This window comes from Callorhinchus milii, unplaced genomic scaffold, assembly GCF_018977255.1.
Source record: "Callorhinchus milii isolate IMCB2004 unplaced genomic scaffold, IMCB_Cmil_1.0 Scaffold25, whole genome shotgun sequence".
Lineage (NCBI taxonomy): Eukaryota > Metazoa > Chordata > Chondrichthyes > Chimaeriformes > Callorhinchidae > Callorhinchus > Callorhinchus milii.
Window position 1 is genome coordinate 600097 of NW_024704766.1, and position 18898 is coordinate 618994.

At 48.3% G+C, this 18898-nt stretch overlaps 1 protein-coding gene across 1 annotated transcript; it reads right to left on the reverse strand.

Annotated features, from left to right (window-relative positions):
* Positions 1 to 1287: 1287 nt before the first annotated feature.
* Positions 1288 to 18137, reverse strand: st14a (ST14 transmembrane serine protease matriptase a). The gene is made up of 19 exons (XM_007896011.2): positions 17984 to 18137; positions 12984 to 13143; positions 12349 to 12479; positions 11213 to 11283; positions 10561 to 10724; positions 10384 to 10419; positions 9948 to 10182; positions 9354 to 9490; positions 9011 to 9105; positions 8621 to 8724; positions 7997 to 8127; positions 7485 to 7589; positions 7039 to 7146; positions 5617 to 5730; positions 5393 to 5515; positions 4848 to 5031; positions 4019 to 4290; positions 3461 to 3597; positions 1288 to 3191 (listed from the first exon to the last, which is right to left on the reverse strand). Exons 1-19 carry the CDS (start codon positions 18020 to 18022, stop codon positions 3030 to 3032), a joined length of 2508 nt encoding a protein of 835 aa, XP_007894202.1. The 5' UTR covers positions 18023 to 18137; the 3' UTR covers positions 1288 to 3029.
* Positions 18138 to 18898: the final 761 nt, after the last annotated feature.

Sequence of the window (18898 nt, forward strand, 5' to 3'; positions counted from 1 at the left end):
ATGAGCTTCAACATTGCACTTAAGTACAGGGTGACTCCCAGTCCGATTAAAGACTGCACAGCGATAAGACTGAGCCAGTCTTTAATGAGCCAGGCTATTTATGGACCTGACCTTACACCATGTGGAAATAATCACGACTCTCGGCTTGATTGTCTCTGCCCGCTGACTGTAAGGCCCTCCTCGTCACCACATCAAACTCGTGGATGTGATCTTGGAAAAAAAAAAGGCATCATGAATCCAATGTGGATTTGGGAGCCACGCAACAGAGTTTAGGATTCGCAACCCCCATCACACGTGGAGTTTTGTAGCGGAGTAGTTTTTACTGTAAGACGTAGTGACTGTGCATTTTTTAGGTAACTCTCGCTCTGCCTTCACAGAACATAAAGTGACATTTTTTGGAATGAAACAAAACTACAGTGTTTCTACTGAGTAAAGAAACTTACCTAAGGTGTCGTCCTACCTGGAAATCGAACGCGGGTCCTCTCGCTTGTGAGGCGAGTGCTACAACAATAAGAACATGCAGTCATATAGCGCTCCGCACGCAGGGAGCTTTAACCAATACACTACTGGACTCCACATTGTAAAATGTGTTCTATCTCACCTATTGCAGTTTGTGTTACAGTGGAATCCTCATTGACAAGAGGCTCAGCGAGAGAACGGTCACTTGACCGAGGAACCATACTGAGAACAAACATCCTCGGTCTGGATTCCTGGCAAACGCAGTTATTGTTACGTTGACAAGTGACTTGGATAAATAGCGGTTCAAGCAATCTGATTGAAGGTTCTGAAATAAACACAGGCAATTAGAAGCGCTGAGCAGAACACAGCGTTACACAGAATGCGGGTCCGAGGAATGCAAATGGTCAGAGGAGATTTCAAACCAAAGGGAATAAAACAAATGCAGCACGATACATCTCATTTGGAAACATTTATGGTCAATTGTAAATACCAGACATACTCAGGACAGGCCAGGATGACCTTAAAACATTTGCAACCTTTCCTTAAAATAAAAATAATCATTCCTTACGCTTGATTCAGCACCTTTCAAGATGTCTCAAAGCGCTTCACAGGATATACTTCTGATAAGTGCGGTGACTGTGTTTTGTAGGCGAACGCGGCAGCCAATTTGTGAACAGCAACATCTCCACAAACAGCAGATGAAGTGAGCGACCGATTTTATTTTGGGGGATTGCTGGCCAGGACAGTGGGAGAGAAACTCAAAGCTTTCCTCTGGTACAGAAATGTCAGGAGGCAATTTTCAAATAATGGAGACACGTGGATTAGTCTTTAAGACAATTCAAGAACATTTATTTGTACTTAAAAAACACAAGCACACACTTCTGAATAAAGAAATAAACCCCAAGTATATAACCGCGATCAATAAGCCATTAAAACCATGTGATGGACACGTGTGACGAAGGGCATTTGGGATAACGAGAGGAATCGTGGTTGATTGGTTTCACATGAAGCTCAAATTCATTGCAGCCCAAAAAAGGGGAAAGATAAGACAACTTTTTTTTAGTTTGTGAACCTTGGCAGGAGGTCGCAGAACGCTTGTCGTGGGATATTTAAGAAGTTGCAACATCAATGGATCTGCGTCACTCACTGATCACATCTACGGGTGTCCTTGTGTGTTCGCACACTCACACTTTCTCTCTCTCTCTCTCATATCCTATCTTATAACCACAACTTGCATTTATATAGCACCACTCACGCAGGGTAGCGTCCCAGAGCGCTTACACACTTACACTTACTCATACATACACTTGGTTGCACACTCACCCTCTATCACACACACACATCCACACACACACGCACTAACCACAAAACCTTGTATGATGATCACAGACATCTTTTTAAAAACAATCTAAAACACTCCGGGAGTGAGCTGACCCGGACACTGTTCAGAGCTGAAGGTTTGGGACTTAATTACCTATTTCAAGAACTTCGCCCTGTTTTAATTATTTTGCCCAGGAACTCCCCAAACCAGTCAGCCAGGTCCCTCTCCCGCCCACGTGATCGGCTGCCAACCTTCTTCCCAACCTTGTTCCCTGGTACGTTCCTGCCCGCCTGACCTCATTGTTCCTGGTCGGAATTCAGTCATAGTTGGATTCCACATGAGGTGCGACTGTGCCAGTCAATCAGGGACATGAGCAAGAACCAGAGCGTTTCACCAAAGTACGGGAAAGCCAGTCCCGGGTGACCGTCATTCCCGACTTCCCCAAATATCCCTGTTTCCACGGTGATCGGGGGAGACGATGGCCGCAGGCCGTACCAGCCAGAAAAAGGAAGAGAGGTAAGCTGAAGATTCCAAGCCTCCAGGTCTCCGGCTCCAATTGATCTCCTTGCATTTGATTCAGCGACTTATCACATCGTTGAGACGTCTCAAAGTGCTTCAAGTGGAAGTGAGTTCAGCTTTGGGAAGCTTTCCGAGTCGGACGGAAGCAGGAACGGACTTGAATAGAGATATTACTGCTGAGATGCTAACCCGGATCCAAACCAACAAGCAGCCTCACGTCACCAATCTGTGGACACGTTTCTCCCCTCAGCTCAGCGTCGCTCCAATCCCTACAGAGGACACAGGGTCTCCTTGTATGTACGGCACGGTTTCCTGGGAGGTGTGGAATCCTGACTCGCTCCATCGATTATTCCCAACAGTCTGCGCTCGCTCGCAAACGCTCGGAGGATCCTTGTGGGAACGAACGATTCATCTGCTCATCAAGTGTCCCACAGATGAGAGCTCTTTGATGATTTGACTCAATGGGAGTGTGTTGTGTTTGTGTGTGTGTGGGGGTGGGGCGCGAGGAGTGGTGTGGTGGGGGTAAAAAGTGTGGCGGGCGCCACTAACATTATCTACAAGGTGAGAAAACATATCTCAGGTCCAGAAACTGGAACACGTGGTTGACGATATGCAATAAAACTAATCCCAGAGTTCAGTTGTTTCAGTCTGTTTTTAGGGTAGGTGAGAATTCCTGACATCACAAGGTCAGACCAATGTTTCTTGTAGGTGGCTTGGCACACACTGGGAGTTAAACGCTAGATTTGTCTTTGATCCACTTCCGGAATTTTGTCGTGCGTGTATAGACTCCGGGCTTGTTTCTCCTTGCACATCCATCTCCCCAGCTGACGATTCCAGCCAGGAAAACCTTCCCCTTGCTCCCCACAAAGGACATGGGCCCTCCAGAGTCTCCCTAAAAAGAACAGAAGCCACCAAATGAGCAATGTATCATCCCGAAGGCCAACCAAAGACACGCAGTCGCCACCACTTTACGGGGAATCTGGTCGAGCACTTCGAGACGTGCTCCCAACGCGATAAGGCGTTCAAATCAAACTAAAAATTAATAATAAGTTGTCACTCAATTCACGACAGTTTGTAGGCGTTGCTGTGCGCAATTCCTTGTACGATAGCACTGCTGAGAAGCTGTGTATGTAGTAAAGAAGGTAAATAATGCCACGCTACCTGACAGGCATCGATGCCTCCACTCAGGTAACCGGCACATATCATTTTTGACGTCACTGTACTGCTCAGCAGGCGATTGCAAGTGGTGCTGTTGAGTATTCTCAGCTCGGCTTTCTGTAAAACTGACGACGCTACATCTGGAGAGGAGTAATCAGAGCAAAATCAATGAGGAGAGAGAGAGAGAAATCAGTGAGAGAGAGAGAGATCGAGAAAGAAAAAAGATCAACAAGGAGAAAGGAGTAGCGAGTTTGCTGAAAAAATTCATTCGAACAAAACATGGCCACATTAACATCCAACAGTCTCCAACACTTCAATCCGCCGCTGTTTGTGGGGACGCTGCTGTGCGCAATTGGCCGCTGAGTTCCGCCCATAAAATACACAGTCAATTCGCTTTACAGTCTATCCTGTGAAGCGCTTTGAGACGTCTCGAAGACGTCTCATCCACCCACTGTAAACAGAACCAGAAAGTCCTCAGTCGGAGGAATGCTACTGACTGAGCAAAACACACACACACACACACACACACACCAGCTTCTTCTTCCTGGGCTTCACACTCACCATTTTCCGCCCTAGCTCCCCAGCCTGACACCCAGGTAGCTTTCCCCACAGGGAAGCGGTGAGTTTGGTCGGGGAGGCAGATGGGCCGAATGACACTGGAGAAGGGAACCGAGCTGTCCAGCTCCAACAGAGCAATGTCGTTGTTGAATGTGTACTGGTTGTAGGATTCATGAGTGATTATCCGCTTGACCTTTCTCTCCTTGACCATGGTGCCCACCTTAAACTGAGTGTGTAGCCCGAGAAACACTTTCCAGATACCAGGGTTCGAATACCTAAACACAAGAAAAGGAAATGTTAACGTGGGTTAGAGTCAATAATGGATCCCACTCTGTGCTGCAAGTAAAAAAAGAAATCATCATCACACATTTGTCAAAGAAGCGTGAGACAATTGGGGCTAGTTTTACCTTCACTTTATAGGTGAGAAATTCTCACGACACTGCTCCCTCCCCCAAACCCCCCCCCCCCCCCCCAATCCCCACTCCACACACCGACCCACCCACAACATCAACAACAACTTGGATTTATATAGCGCCCCTCACACAAGGTAGCGTCCCAGTGCGCTTTACAGGCGGTGTGTGACCCCTAAACTCTCTCCCTCAATCCCTCCGTCTTGCCCCCTCCCTCTCTCTCCCTCCCCACTTTCAAACCCTGCCTAAAGACCTTCCTTTTTGATCGTGCTTACGGTCACCTCCGCCCTCCCCTCTCCCCCTGGCTCGGCGCCATGCTCTGACACCGGCAAGCGCTCCGAGACACTACCCCACGTGAAGGCTTCTATACAAATTGCGAATTGTTGTTGTTGTAGGCAGCACGGTGATCTCCGAACACTTACTTTATTTTCGATTCATCTTGGAAGCAATGAGCGGCTGAGACCAACCAATTGTTGGAGATGACAGAGGCTCCGCACACGTGCCCAAACTGCTTGATGTGTAGGCTGACCTGCCAGGGCCACTCACCCACCTGAGCATCCACACCACCCACAATCCGCGAGTGCTTGAAGGGGCGGATCCCGCAGTCTGGGAATAAAAGCAGCCGTTTACTTTCACACTCATACTCTCCAAATCACAGTCATCATCAAGAACAGCAGAAAATTTGATTACATACACAGCGCCTTTCACATTAGGAGGACGCCCCAAGGGGCTGGACAGTCAAGCATTTGATCCGAGCTGGGGGTTGTTATTATAATAATAATCCTTCCATTTGATTATAGGGCCTTATGTCATCGAGACGTCTCAAAGTGCTTCACAGAATATACTGCGAAGTGCAGTGACTGTGTACTTTGTGGGCGAAACGCGGCAGCCAATTGCGCACAGCGACGTCTCACAAAAGGTGGTGGATTGAAGTGACCAAATCATTATTATAAAAATCCCAACTCACCGCAGTTCACCTCATCAGATCCGTCTGCACAATCCTTCTCTCCGTCACATTCTGGATTCTTCTTCGAGATGCACTTGCCATTCTTACACTTGTAGGTGTAATCGGTGCAGATCACCTTGAGTACTATGAGAGGCAGAGACATCAATCAGTCATTCACTTCCCATCGTGTCTGTGCTGGTGTTCGCTGCCCCACTGGACGCTCAAGGCACATAAACGGGCCTCACCTTCATCGCACTCAGCTTCATCCGTGCCGTCCTCACAGTCATCGTTGCCGTCACATTTCATGGCCTTCGAGTAACATCGGCCATTGTTACATTTCATTTCATCGGCGTCACAGTCTGGAGGCATAATTATTAATAATCATCATCACCAGCATCAACATCATCATCATCATCATGCTCATCCTTGTATTTGATACAAAAACCGTATCACGTTGTCAAGACATCTTGAAGAGCTTCACTGGATTTACTGTAAAGTCTAGTGACTATGTTTTGTAGGGCAATGCAGCAGTCAATTTTCACACAGCGACTTCCTACAACTAGCCATAAAGTGAGTGACGTTTATAGAAGAGAAACTCCCTTCTCTTTTCCAATAGTGCCACGTCAACAACAACAATTTGTAATGTACACAGCGCCCTTCATGCTGTGTACATTACAAAATGCTTAACGGAGCCTGGCACCGAGCCGGGGGAGGGTTGGGGGGGGTGCGGTGACCGTAAGCACGGCGGAAGTTGAAGGTCTTCAGTCGTGATCTAAAAGAGAGGAAGGAGGGGACAAGGTGGTGGGATTAGTGGAAGAGAGTTCCAAAGCTGCACCAGGATGTCCTGTCTATGCCCTGTTAAAGTTGACATGGCAGTGTGGTGCTCCCCCCAGCAATGCACTGGCCTGTCAGCCTGGACTGTGAGTTAAAAGAGTCCATGTGAAGTTTGAACCCACGAGCTTCTTTTAGTCTGACACATGCAAAAGAAACCCATTGCTGTATTTAAAAGCATCCAAACCAGAATGAGAATTTCAGGTATCCCACATGGATATCCACGTGTTTCGATATGAAATGAAATGCGCACAGAGACCACACCCTCCCACCAGAGTGGAGTGAAGAGGAGGGGAGGGACTCACTAGCAATAGAATCAGCACAAAGTGCACAATCCAGAAATTTTGCATTCCATTTTCAGACCAAAATACTTTTGTCAAAGAGGCAGCTAGATTAGTGAGTGAACAGTGAGATACGGTTACAGAGTGTGGGTGGGTGGGGGGGGTGGGTACTTGAGCCAGGGGGAGAGTGGGGTGTGGTCAGACAAGGCAGAAGTAAATGTTAGGAAGTGAAAGTCGATTCAGTAGCATTAGTAACGCAATACACATTTTATCCTCAATACAAAACAGCTGCGTTCAAAATCTATTCAGTGCTATTTTGAATCAATTACAGATTGTTCCATCTACAGTCAAGAGGCGGCAGTGCCTCACTGATCGCTGGATTGGGGTGAGAATCAATAGGAAACAACGGGTCTCGATGAAGAGTTTGTTATCAGCAGAGGGGCGGTAACAACAAGGGATCATTATACTAAGCTCAGCCTGCGTCTGTGCCTTTCACATCAGGAGGACGTCTCAAATGTCCAGGAGGGACCCAGTGGGGTGAAAGCCCGGACTCACCGCACATCTTCTCATCGCTGTTGTCTTCACAGTCATTCATCCCATCGCACTGCCAGAAGATGGATTTACACAGCCCGTTGGCACACTTGAACTGGTCTTCCTTACACTCTGTGTTGGGGGGGGGGGGGGGTGGGGAAGAAACAGAGCACAACTTAACCCAACGCAACACAGCCCAACGTAACGTGTTCCCTCCATTCGCACACCCAAAGACACACACAACTGAGGTTGAATTAGAAGCTCGGGCCCTCGTCAATCCAGCCACTCAACAATATACTGTACTTATTTGAGATTAAAGTCTACCCCCACCCGTCCCCCTCAAAGCCTGGGCAGGAATCTCTATCTCATAGGATGTGATACCCTTTATCTGCCCAGGCCTGTGTGGCGCCCTCTATCTGTCCTGGTGGGTATTGCAAACTATTGAATATCCATTGGTCCCTCTGACTCACTGCAGTGCATTTCATCGAAGTTGTCTCCACAGTCGTTCCAGCCATCACACCGGAGAGTCTCGTCAATACACCGGCCGCTGGTGCAGGCAAATTGGTCAGGACAGGCTGCCGAGTGAGAGAGACAGAGAGAGAGAGTTACACCCGATCAAGCTCCACCACTAATCTGGAAACAGCAACAACAAACAACAACATATTACATTTACTCAGCACCTTTCATGTTGGGAGGATGTCCCAAGTTGCTGGACAGTCAAGGGTTGCACCCAATCTGCAGGTTCGAATCAAGAGAATCTTTCCTCAGTCATTTAGGGGGAATTTCATCAACATGAGACACAAAATCCTCAAACTAAACACACTCCCAGGTCAGGGTTAGAGACAAGAGTAAAGCTCCCTCCACACTGTCCGTCCAACCTCCCAGGTCAGGGTCAGAAACACAGTAAAGCCTCTTCACTGTCCATCCACACTCCCAGGTCAGGGTTAGAGACAGGAGCATGTGCTATAATAAAGATACTCACGATTCCCAGCATCGTATGGTGTGAACTCAGCCTCAAACCCACTGTCTGTGTCTGAATCGTCTGAATGGAACCTGACAGTCATTTCTTTACTGTTACTGAGTTCCACAAAAGTTCTCTTCTCACCACACTTCCTGAAAAAAACATCACACAGCGATTCAGCCAAGAATCTCACACACAAGGACTGCCCAGCACAGGTTATACCACGTGGCTCAGGCCCACCCTCTTGTCCCACCATTTCCAAGCCCCCACCCTGGACCAGACACTGTGCTCACCCATTCTCCTGGCTCCGCACTCCTCTGGTGGGGGAATCCAGAACATGTGACGGCCATCATCTTACAATTAGAGCTAGGCCATTTAGAAGTGAAATCAGGAAGCACTAAAAGAGAAGGGAGTTTCTCTCTCCCAATATCTTCGCCAACAATTCTCCAGATCAAATTGGTCGCTCACTTCACAGCTGTTCTTGGGGACATTGCTGTGCGCAAACCGGCTGCCACGTTTGTCTACAAAATGCACGGTCAACTCCACAGCAAATAATGCGAAGCGCATAGAGATGGGCTCAACAACATAATAAGGCGCTATATTAAATGCAAACATCCCAGTGTGTGCTACAACCTGCCTCCTCACCTCCGTCCGTTCACCTCCACATAGTCCAGACACATGCCTTCCTTAGTTGCATCCTGTAGGAGGAACGCCTTGAATTCCAACTTCACCCGCATGGAGGTGGGTACCTGAGCACAGAGAGGCCCTGACGTCAGACATCAGAAGCAACTACAGGCTGGAGCCAAATACTGACACAGGCATCGCACACAACACAGGCATCGCACACACACACGTGTGCACATAGGCACACATAGGCATCGCACTCACACACAGATATGCACTCACACATGGACACGTTCCCACACCAGGCTTCCGATTGTCTGTGGGTTTAGTAAACGGAATATAATTCAGCGCCTGTGTTGCAGACACAAGTTTGATCACATTGCTTTGCGAGGCTCTGGGCTATGCTCTCACCTTGAGGGTCCAGGTGCAGTCGCTCCGAGCTGGGTACAACGCCGGGTAATAGGGGGAGAAAAATTTGCCAGATTCCTCCAGAACCCCTCCGCACTCTGTAAACAAACCCGTTGTCACTGATCAAAAAGGTCGGCAAGGTTCACTGATAATTATCATTTGTGTGTGTGTGGACGGGGTGGGAGGGGGGGGGGGGGAGTGTGTCTAGAGTTGTGTGTTTAAGAGTCAAGTGTGTACCTGTGGGAATATATGTGTGTGTGTTTGTGGGGTGGGGGGGGGGGTGTGGTGGTGAAGAGCCAGGGTGGTGGTGAACGGTGGGGAAACCCTGGTGGAAAAAATGTCTTACTTTTGGGTCGAATCTGTCTGAACTCGGCTTTAAATCCCGGGAAATTGGCCTCGTCGTCAGTGATCAGGATAACCAGCAGCACGTTCCGGGAGGAGATCAGCCTCCGCTCAGTGGTGGGTGAGTAGGTCCCACACAGCCTGCAACACACGCTCCTTATTATCAGCACCGCGCACAGTTGGGGGGTGAAGACACACACACAGCCTGGAACATCGCCGTGCGATACCGGCTGCCGCATTTCCACAAAATACACGGTCGCTACACGTTACGATATATTATTGTGCACTTTGTGACGTCTCAACGACGTGATAAAAGGCGCTTTATCAAAGGCAAGGATTGTTATTGTTGGTGAGTCCGAATTTGGAGGGTGCAAATACATGGGGTCAGCAGTAGGCCTTGGAGAAGCAGGGTGGACACTGGGGGCAGGGAATCCTCCCACGTTGGTCCTCAGTGGACAAGCAGCGTGGAGCTTGCCAGACAGCATCTTAGATGATTAAACACCAGCAGTGGTGGTGGGGGGGGGTGGGCGGCGGCTGAGCAGGTGGGGGTAGGAGGGAGGTACGAGGGTGCGAAGGGGATTAGCAGTGCAGTACTCACTCTGTGATCTCCCGGTTTTTGATGGGACTGAGGGAATCGTACACAGACACAAAGTCGTTGCTGCACTCGTTCTCCAAGTTGAAGGTGATGAAGGTGAGTTCCAGGATGTAGTCGGGGTCGGCTCGGATGGCCCACTGGCAGCGGGAGTTGGGGGGGTACGGGCTGTTGGGGAACCCGGGCGATGTGAAGGTGCCGTTCTTCCCGGGGGCTGCATGCAGCGAGAACGAGCAGTGATCTGTCACAGAGCGGGTCAGGGTTAGAGAGAGAGAGAGAGAGAGAGAGAGCACGCAAGAGCGATAGAGAGGGAGAACGAGAGAGAGAAAGTAAGAAATATAGAGAACACGAAAGAGATAAAGAGTGAGAGACAGAGAGAAAAAGTGTGCGCACGAGAGAGAAAGAGAGCGACAGAGAGAGAGAGCAGAGTTGCTGGACTTACGATCTCGAGGAGGTTTCACCAGTCGACGGTCCGCAGCTGAAAGGACAAACAGAGAAACGGTGACGTGAGAAAAGAAACACGTGAAACCAGAAAATCCCTGGGGTTCATAGTGACACAGCCCCCACACCGCCCCCCCACCCGGGCAGCCAGGACGAAGCCAGGCGGCAGCACACTTACTGGCAGCCGTGAATTCAACGATTTGAGGCACGTTTTCCTTTTGCAGGTGCTTCCATCTTCTCGCCAGCGACGCTTTGTGGGACAGAGCGATGTCCAGGGCGTCACGGTGCTCAGGGGGCACCTTAAACTCTGCCCAGTAATAGGCATAGAGAGGGGTGCCCTCACTGCAGGGGGAGAGCGAGGGAGAGAGAGAGAGAGATAGAGGGGGGGGGGGGGGGTGGGAGAGAGACGTGATTAGGCGCTATATGAAATGCAAGGATTATTATTATATAAAACATCGGTGCATTTAAAAACTGTGTTGCCGTGAAATGCATCTACTGAGCTAGGCTGTGTGGGGGCAGCATCGGGAGCTAATCCTGGGGGCGATCGGAAAATTCTCCATTTTCCCAAAGAGCCAGTCTGGCCCAGCTGTGTGTGTTGTGCACGTGTGTACTGCGTGTGCCAGCCCACGCTCTAACTCACGAGATCTCATTACCTGGCCTTAAGGCCCAATTGATTCCCTAATCTCGTGTCCTGCGTTAACGACATTCCTGAAATTCCGCCCAGCCGGGATCGGCGACACACGGGAACAGCGGCAAACACAGTAATAGCGTAGAGAGGGGAAGAGAGAGGGAGAGAGCGCGCGCAACTCAACAGCTCACGGCAACATTACCTGAAGGCAGTGACTGTGCAATTCACATAGAACTGACCCACGTTAGGCATATTCAGGAAGATGTCTTGAAGCTGGAAATAAAAGAGAGAATTGAAATAGTCTTCTAACCTCCCCCCTTCCAGCCCTGTTCCAGCCCTCGGGACATCCGAGCTGAGTCAGGCAGCACCTATGAACTTCGAGTTCTGACGAAGGGTAGTGGACCCGAAACGTTGACTCACTTTCCTTTCTCCACAGATGCTGCCTGACCTGCTGAGTTTTCTCAGCTCTCTCTGTTTTTGTTTCAGTGTTCCAGCATCTGCAGTATTTTGTGTTCTGTATTATTATTATTATTCAAATGAGTATCAGGTGAGTCAGATCGATACGAAAGTCTTGCTAAAAATTCTGAAGTGTCGCAATCAGTTTCTAAACTAACATTGTGGGCAGCTTGCTTATTGGGGTAGTAAAGATAAGACGAAGCCGGGAACTACTTGTTAAAACACGTATATAGCATTGCTATCCAACTAGGAACAAAACTTTGACCTTTCTATAAATGTGCACCTCAAAAAACAATCAAAGCATTTAAATATTTTTGTCATATATCATTGTGTCAAAACATCTCAAAGTCCTTCGCCAAAAGCACATTTTGAAACGTAACGACTGCTGTACACAACAACAACAACAAATTACTCATCACCTTGAATCCAGAGATGGCACCTCTGAAAAAACATTTTAAATGATAAAGGGATTCGATAGGGTGGCTGCAGAGAAACTATTTTCTCTGGTGGGGCATCCAGAACAAGGTGGGGGGAGCCATCATCTTAAAATTAGAGCCAGGCCATTTAGGAGTGAAATCAGGAAGCAGTTTTACACACAAAGGCTAGCAGAAATCTGAAACTCTCTCTCTCCCTCCCCCAAAAGGCTGTGGATCCATTCACATTTTCAAGACCAAGGCAGATATTAGATGTTTGTTAGGTCAGGGTATCAAGGGATATGGGGTAAGGGCGGGTAATTGGAGTTCAGGTACAGATCAGCCATGATCTCGTAGAATGGTGGATCAGGCTCGAGAGGCTGAATGGCCTCCTCTTGATCTTATGTTCCTAATGCAGGATTCTCCCCGATATAGAACCTGCTTATTTACACAAAAGGGAAAAACTCACCATCTTCTGAACGATGTGCTCGAGAGCAATGAACTCTTCCGAATCCGGGTTTTCCAAGTCTTCAGCGAAGGACCTGTTGGTAATGTTGATGGACCCGGAATACAGCATCTGGATTCGCGTATCTGGTCGAACTGACGGAGATCAGAGCAGGTCAGCATCCCGGCCACAGTCAACAACCAATCATAATAATAATAATCCTTGCGGTTGTAAGCTCAAAGACCCCAAGTCTTGAACCCACAACCTCCTGACTCAGAAGCGAGAGTGTGAATGACTGAGTCCTGCAGTTGGATTCCCAATTGGGGCAGGGAGGGGGAGAGAATTCAGTTTGAATGAAGCCATGGAGTGGCGAGTCTCATCAATGGCAAGCTATGTGGTTTGAGCTGGTTAGACTTCAGCAGTTACCCCAACGCTCAGTCTGGGCTCTCCCCAAACCTTGGCTCTTGCCAGTCTACGTCTAATACTTTACGGAATTAAATAAACAGGATGAGTCCCTCCCAATTTACATTCCAACAAGTTATCTCTGGCATTCCATGTGTAGGTGGGATGCATAGAATTCTCAGTTTGGTTTGGAGACTCTTAAGCACAGTGATGTGTGTCAGACACCCGGCTGACCAAAACAAAACAAAGTCACTTACAATGGAAATGCCAAACAAGTACCGGGATGAGCACGACCAACAGAATCACAGTAATCACGGCTCCCACAATCAACAACATCCTCTTGGGTCCATCCTTCTCCAGCTTCTTTTGGTTACTCGCTGGCAGGAACTCCACTTGTTCGGCCAGGCCATTCACCTCCTGCACACAAAACACCCCACAAACAGGAGCCGTCATCAAACAACAACAACTTGCATTTACACAACTTGCTCCTCACGCTTCACGGTCAGGCCGGAGGGAGGTGGGTGGGGTGGGGGGAGGTGGCCGTGAGCACGATCAAAGAGGAGGGTCTTCAGGCGTGATCTGAAAATGGGGAAGAAGGGAGCAAGGCGGAGGGGTTGAGGGAGATAGTTCTGAAATTTCTGAAAGCAACTACAAGGAGGGAAGGAGCGAGCGAGGGAACAAGGAGAATTCCGTGCCAGTACAAATAAACCTCCTCAAGAAAATTGGGTGTTGCCTTGGATGGGACTCGTGGGGTAGGGGATGGGGGTGGAAGGAGGAGCAGAGATGGGACTAAACTCCTCTGTATTTGAGTAAAGGTCCTGGAGATGAAAGGGGTGAGTGGTGGAGTGAGTGGGAGAGAGATACACTTCAGAGCTTTGCACAGTATTTGAGTGGAGTGTCAAGTGTAGGAAGACAAGACGGGGGACAAACTGTGACAATGCAAGTAGAGGCCGGGAGGGGGAGAGAGAGTGAGAGAGAGAGTCAGTCAGGGTTTGAACAATCATACAGACATGTAACGTGTCGCCCATTGTATGCACTGCTCGCGCAGGCCTGTGTGGACGTGCACCGAGAACCAGCCCGGCAACTGAGCTAAACCCACTGGTTAGTGGTTAGCCCAGCAGCACAGCCGGGCTCCGCACAGAGCTCACACCAGGGCAGCACACCCAAAGCACAACCACCAAAAGTGAATGTTTATTTTGTGGGCGAAACACAACAGCCAATTTGTGGGCAGCAGTGTCCCACAAACAGCCATGGTGTGCGAGAGTGACCAATTTTTATTGAGGTAGGGGGTGGGGATTGTTGGCCAGGACACAGGAGAGAGAAAGAGAGAGGGAAACTCCCTTCTCTTTTCCAATAGCCCCACAAGATCATTGACCTCCACCTGAACAAAATGAAACTCGGTGAACTCATGGAAGCACATTTGCACTTGAAAACCCTGTGGATTTCTGTAGATACAAACATCTTTTTTTATATATCAGTCGTTTGTATTCACTTGGCAGCCAAAATGAGCTGCCCAGTTGTGTGTGCCAATAAATCTGGTTTCTTGAACTCCAGATCGCTTCCCAGCAGCTTCTACCCCAACCCCTCGCTCTTTATAGAGAGGGTGAGGATGAATAGGAAAGGTTGTTAGTCGATTGGCAGATCGCTTTCCAGGGGGTAATAAACTCTTTTTTAAAAAATGTGGTCACTCAATCCACCACTGTTTGTGGGACGTCGCCGTGTGCAATTGGCTGCCGCGTTTCGCCCACAAAGCACAAGGTCACTGAAACTTTCAGCACATCCTGTGAAGCGCTTTAAAACATCTCAAAGACGTGATAAGGTACTACATCAAATGCAAGGATTATTATTATAATAATAGGAGTTTGGTGTTGTTGACTGTGTTATAACACGGTTGAATGGACTTGTCTCTCAATTTCCTGGCTAGACTTTAAGTAGAGGTTCACTGGCCCTCTGGACTGTGTTTCCCCGAGGATGGGTTCACTGAGACTTTCAGTTGCTGCAACGTTTGCCAAGTGGCTGTGCTGCAGTGAAATGGAGCTCGTCAGAACCTCCCTCCCACAGACTGGTCTTAGGCAACAGCTCCTGCTCAAGTCACAGCAGTGAATCATCGATCCAGAAATAACAAGAACGATAGCTCGCTCACAGCTTTCGTCACAGCAAAAATCTCCATGCACAGGAGAAACTGGTGAGTCAGCAGAACAAGATGAGGGGAAACTGAGAAGAATAATAACCCTTGAACTTGATAGATATAGCAACTGATAACATCTTCGAGACGTCTCAAAGCACTTCACAGAATATACTGCAAAAGTGAATTGAATGTATATTCTGCGGACGAAACGTGGAAGCCAATTGCACACAGCAGTGGCCCCCAAACAGTTCTAGATTGATTGACCAAATTATTATTATTATTAAAAAGGGCTTATACCCCTGGAAAAGTGATCTGCCTACCGACTAACAAGCGGTTTCCTGCTTATTGCTAGGTAAACAGAGGCATGTGGAGTAAGGAAACTTGCCTAAGGTTTCGCTTAGCCTGGGAATCAAACCCGGGTGCTCTTGCTTGCACGGCGAGCACGCGAACCAATAAGCTACAGGATCCTACATACACTCTAATCCTGTAGCACACTATAGGTTTATCCTAAATGAAAAGCTCACAAATGTCTTCAGAAAACATCTCACACTTCTCTCCCTTTCAGCTCCAAAACACATTGGCTCCAATTACACACCCTCCTGCAAGTCAGCACGTCCAACCTGTAGAACTCCTCACCTTCTTTAGCATTCCTTCGTGCTTTACCAATTGAGACTTTACTCGCTCTTGGCTTCTGTGCCTCTGTCTGCTCCACCCTGACTGAGAGTGTCACAATCTGTCACTCTTGTTTCCTACTCACGGCTTGGCTGAATCTTCGCAGTGTTGTGGTCGCCATTGCAGCTTGGCTTGCTCCCACTCTCACAGGCCTCTGACACTGTGGGCCATATGTCCCACACCACTGTGGGCCATACCTCCTGTCTCTCTCTCTGTGCCCCAAATCGAACCCTTGCCCTCCTACCCCTGTCATTGTCTGACTCCCTAAAGCAAAGAGCGGCAACAGAAAGTAGATGGTCAATAAGAGGCAAAACAACTGCGTTGAGACTACACTTTTAGCGTAGGGAGACGTCTCAAAGTGCTTCAGAGAGAGATCGAGTGGGAGCCCAAGCAGGGAAGTAGGGTAAGAGATTGGGTGTGTGGGGTAGGAGGTAGAGGGAGATGGTCTTGAATGAGGGTTACGATTTCAGAACATATTCAATGCCACAAGTTCCTCAAACTCTCCTCAAAACCTACATTATTTCAACACTGACAGATCGGGAATTAGGATTTTTCACTCTGCTCTCTGACAAGGCAGTGAAATGGAAAAGAACGCTTTGTTCTTAAAGGGGGCCAACACAGACCCAATGGGCCGAATGACCTTCAAAGAGTCCTGTAGCTTTGTGATTTCAGCACTTGCCTCGCAAGCAAGGGGTTCAATTCCCAAGTTTCCTTACTTCACACACACCCCTCCGTTTACCGAGCAGTAAGTAGGAACCTAGTTGTTAGTTGGGGGGTAATGATCCCTTCCAAAATAAATAAATTAATAAATAATTTGGTCACTCAATCCACGACTGTTTGTGGCACATTTGCTATGAACAATTGGCTGCTGCATTTCACCCACAAAATACAGTCACATCACTTTACAGCATATCCTGTGAAGTGCTTTGAAACATCTTGAGGACATGATAAGGCGCTACATCAAATACGAAGATTATTATATCCTAATAATCTGTTCTTCAACAATTACCAATCGAATTCCCGTTCTAATATCACCTACTTTTTCTACAAAACACACAGTCACTACACTTTAAAGTGCATCCTGTGAAGTGGCTTGAGGTGTCCACATGACGTGCTGCAAGGATTTATTATTATTATTACTGTTATTATAGTCTCAGCCTCAATAACTGCCAACTGCATTCAGAACTGAACATTTTCATTTCCTGTTGATGCCACCGGCTTTCTCCTCCAACGTTGGAACATCAACAACAATTAGTCTGTTTTCTTCCATCTATTCGGTGAAGCGCTTTGAGACGTCGAGAAGACGTGTAAAGTGCCATATCAAATGCAAGGATTATTACTATTATCATCATTATTACTATCTCCTTCCTCCTTCAGACACACATACTCTCTCACACTCACCCATTCCGTCATATACGTGCGCACACTCTCTCACGCTGACACGCTCTCTTACACACCCGCTCTCTGTGTCAGGGCACGTACAATTACACAAGACGGTGAAAACAGACCATTTAGCCCAACTCGTCCATTCCATTGTCTATACTGCACAAGAGATTCCATCCATCCCTGTCTGCTCCCCTCTCCATTCCCCCTCTCCCTTGTGTCTGCATCAAGCTTCCTCTTAAACACGTTAGTGCGTTCTGCTTCAACCGGGGTTTGCTGTGATTAGGTCCACACTCTCACCGCCACCCCACCCTCTCTCTCTCTCTCTCTCTCCGTCCCTGGTGTGCGGACAAACACACCAGATGTGAACCTGTCTCAGAACAGGAACCGAAACACTGGTATCGAGCAACAACGAAAGCAATTTGCATTTATCCAGCGCCCCTCACGTAGGGTAGCGCCCCAGAGCGCTTGACATTAGCAGAGCCAAGCTGGGGGGAGGAGGCGGGTGACTGTAGGCAGTCGAAGAGGAAGGCCTTCAGGTGCGACCTGAAGCTCAGGGAGGAAGGGGCAAGATGGAGGGATAGAGGGAGAGTGCTCCAGAGTTTCTGGGCGAGGTGGCTGAGAGCGCAGCCACTGATAGCGGAGCAGTAAAAGACAAGTTACTTGGCTATAAATCGTAAGGCGGGAGAAACCGTTGAGAGTTTGGCTTATGATTAACCAACACCTTAACCCAGCACATATTACAATTTTTCAAGTGGGGGGAAAAGAACAGAACAAGGAGAGGCGAGAGAGAGAGAGAGAGAAAGATTAGGAACACAATTCAGAGAGAAATAGTGCTCTGATCAGATCTGATCTAAAACATTCCCTTATCCCTCTCCCCCAAAAACCCAAGGAGTTTCACCAAAGAATGTGGTAAACAGCCTGGGCGCTGCCACACTCACACTCACACACACACACTTCCTGGTCACTAGGGCTCTTAAACAGGTGACTTCAAGAAAAATATCCACAGCCAAAAAAAAGCGGATTGGAGGCAGTGGCTGACGACGATCACAGCAACACCACATATATACTCACATCACTCTTGGTGTCGAATGTCGCTCTGGATCCGAGCATTGTGGCGAATGGACGTGAAGCTGATGGACGCAACTTGAGCTCCAGTCCCTGATCTGAGTTTTCCTCTTCTTTTCTCTGTGTTTCTCTGTGTGTCTCTCTCTCCCTCTGTGTGTGTGTCTCTCTGCCTCTCTCTGTGTGTGTCTCTCCCTCTGTGTGTGTGTGTGTGTGTCTCTCTCTCCCTCTGTGTGTGTGTGTCTCTCTCTCTTGTGTGTCTCTTTTCTGTCCAGTTTCAGGCTCTTCACGGGTGGGGTTCTGAGTATCTATGAAACAGGTGACGGAGTTTCATGTGACAGGAAGTAAAGTAACTTACCTGTAAAGGTACAGCCTCCAATCAGAGACCGTGTGTGTTCCCTTCACCCAACACTTGGGAACCAAATCCAACCCTAGAAAAAAAAAGGGCCAAAACACTTGGGAGCGACTTAGTTCGGGAAGAAACAGTTACTATGTCCAAGAAACAAGATATACTGTATTTTTTTAAAAAATCACAAAAAAAAACTGATGGAAAATTAGATTGCAAGAGTTTTTGTTTGTGCGTTAGAAAGTTTGGGAAAAGATATTTTTAGTGTTAGATACGTTGGGAAAGTGTTTTTTTTTGTGTGTTAGAAGAGTTATTTGTTTGCTTTACAAGTTTTGGAAAAGTTATTTTTTGTTTGGGAAGTGAAGGTCCACCGGCTGCAGCCCGTGTCCTCCCTCCCGCACCAAACTCCGTGACCCCATCTTCCCCACTCTCGCCCGACTCCATTGGCTCCCTATCCTGCAGAGGATCCAGTTCAAGATCCTGGTCCTCACCTACAAAGCCCTCCATGGCCTCGCCCCACCCTACCTCTGTGACCTCCTAAACCCCTACCAACCCGCCCGCTCCCTCCGCTCAGCCGG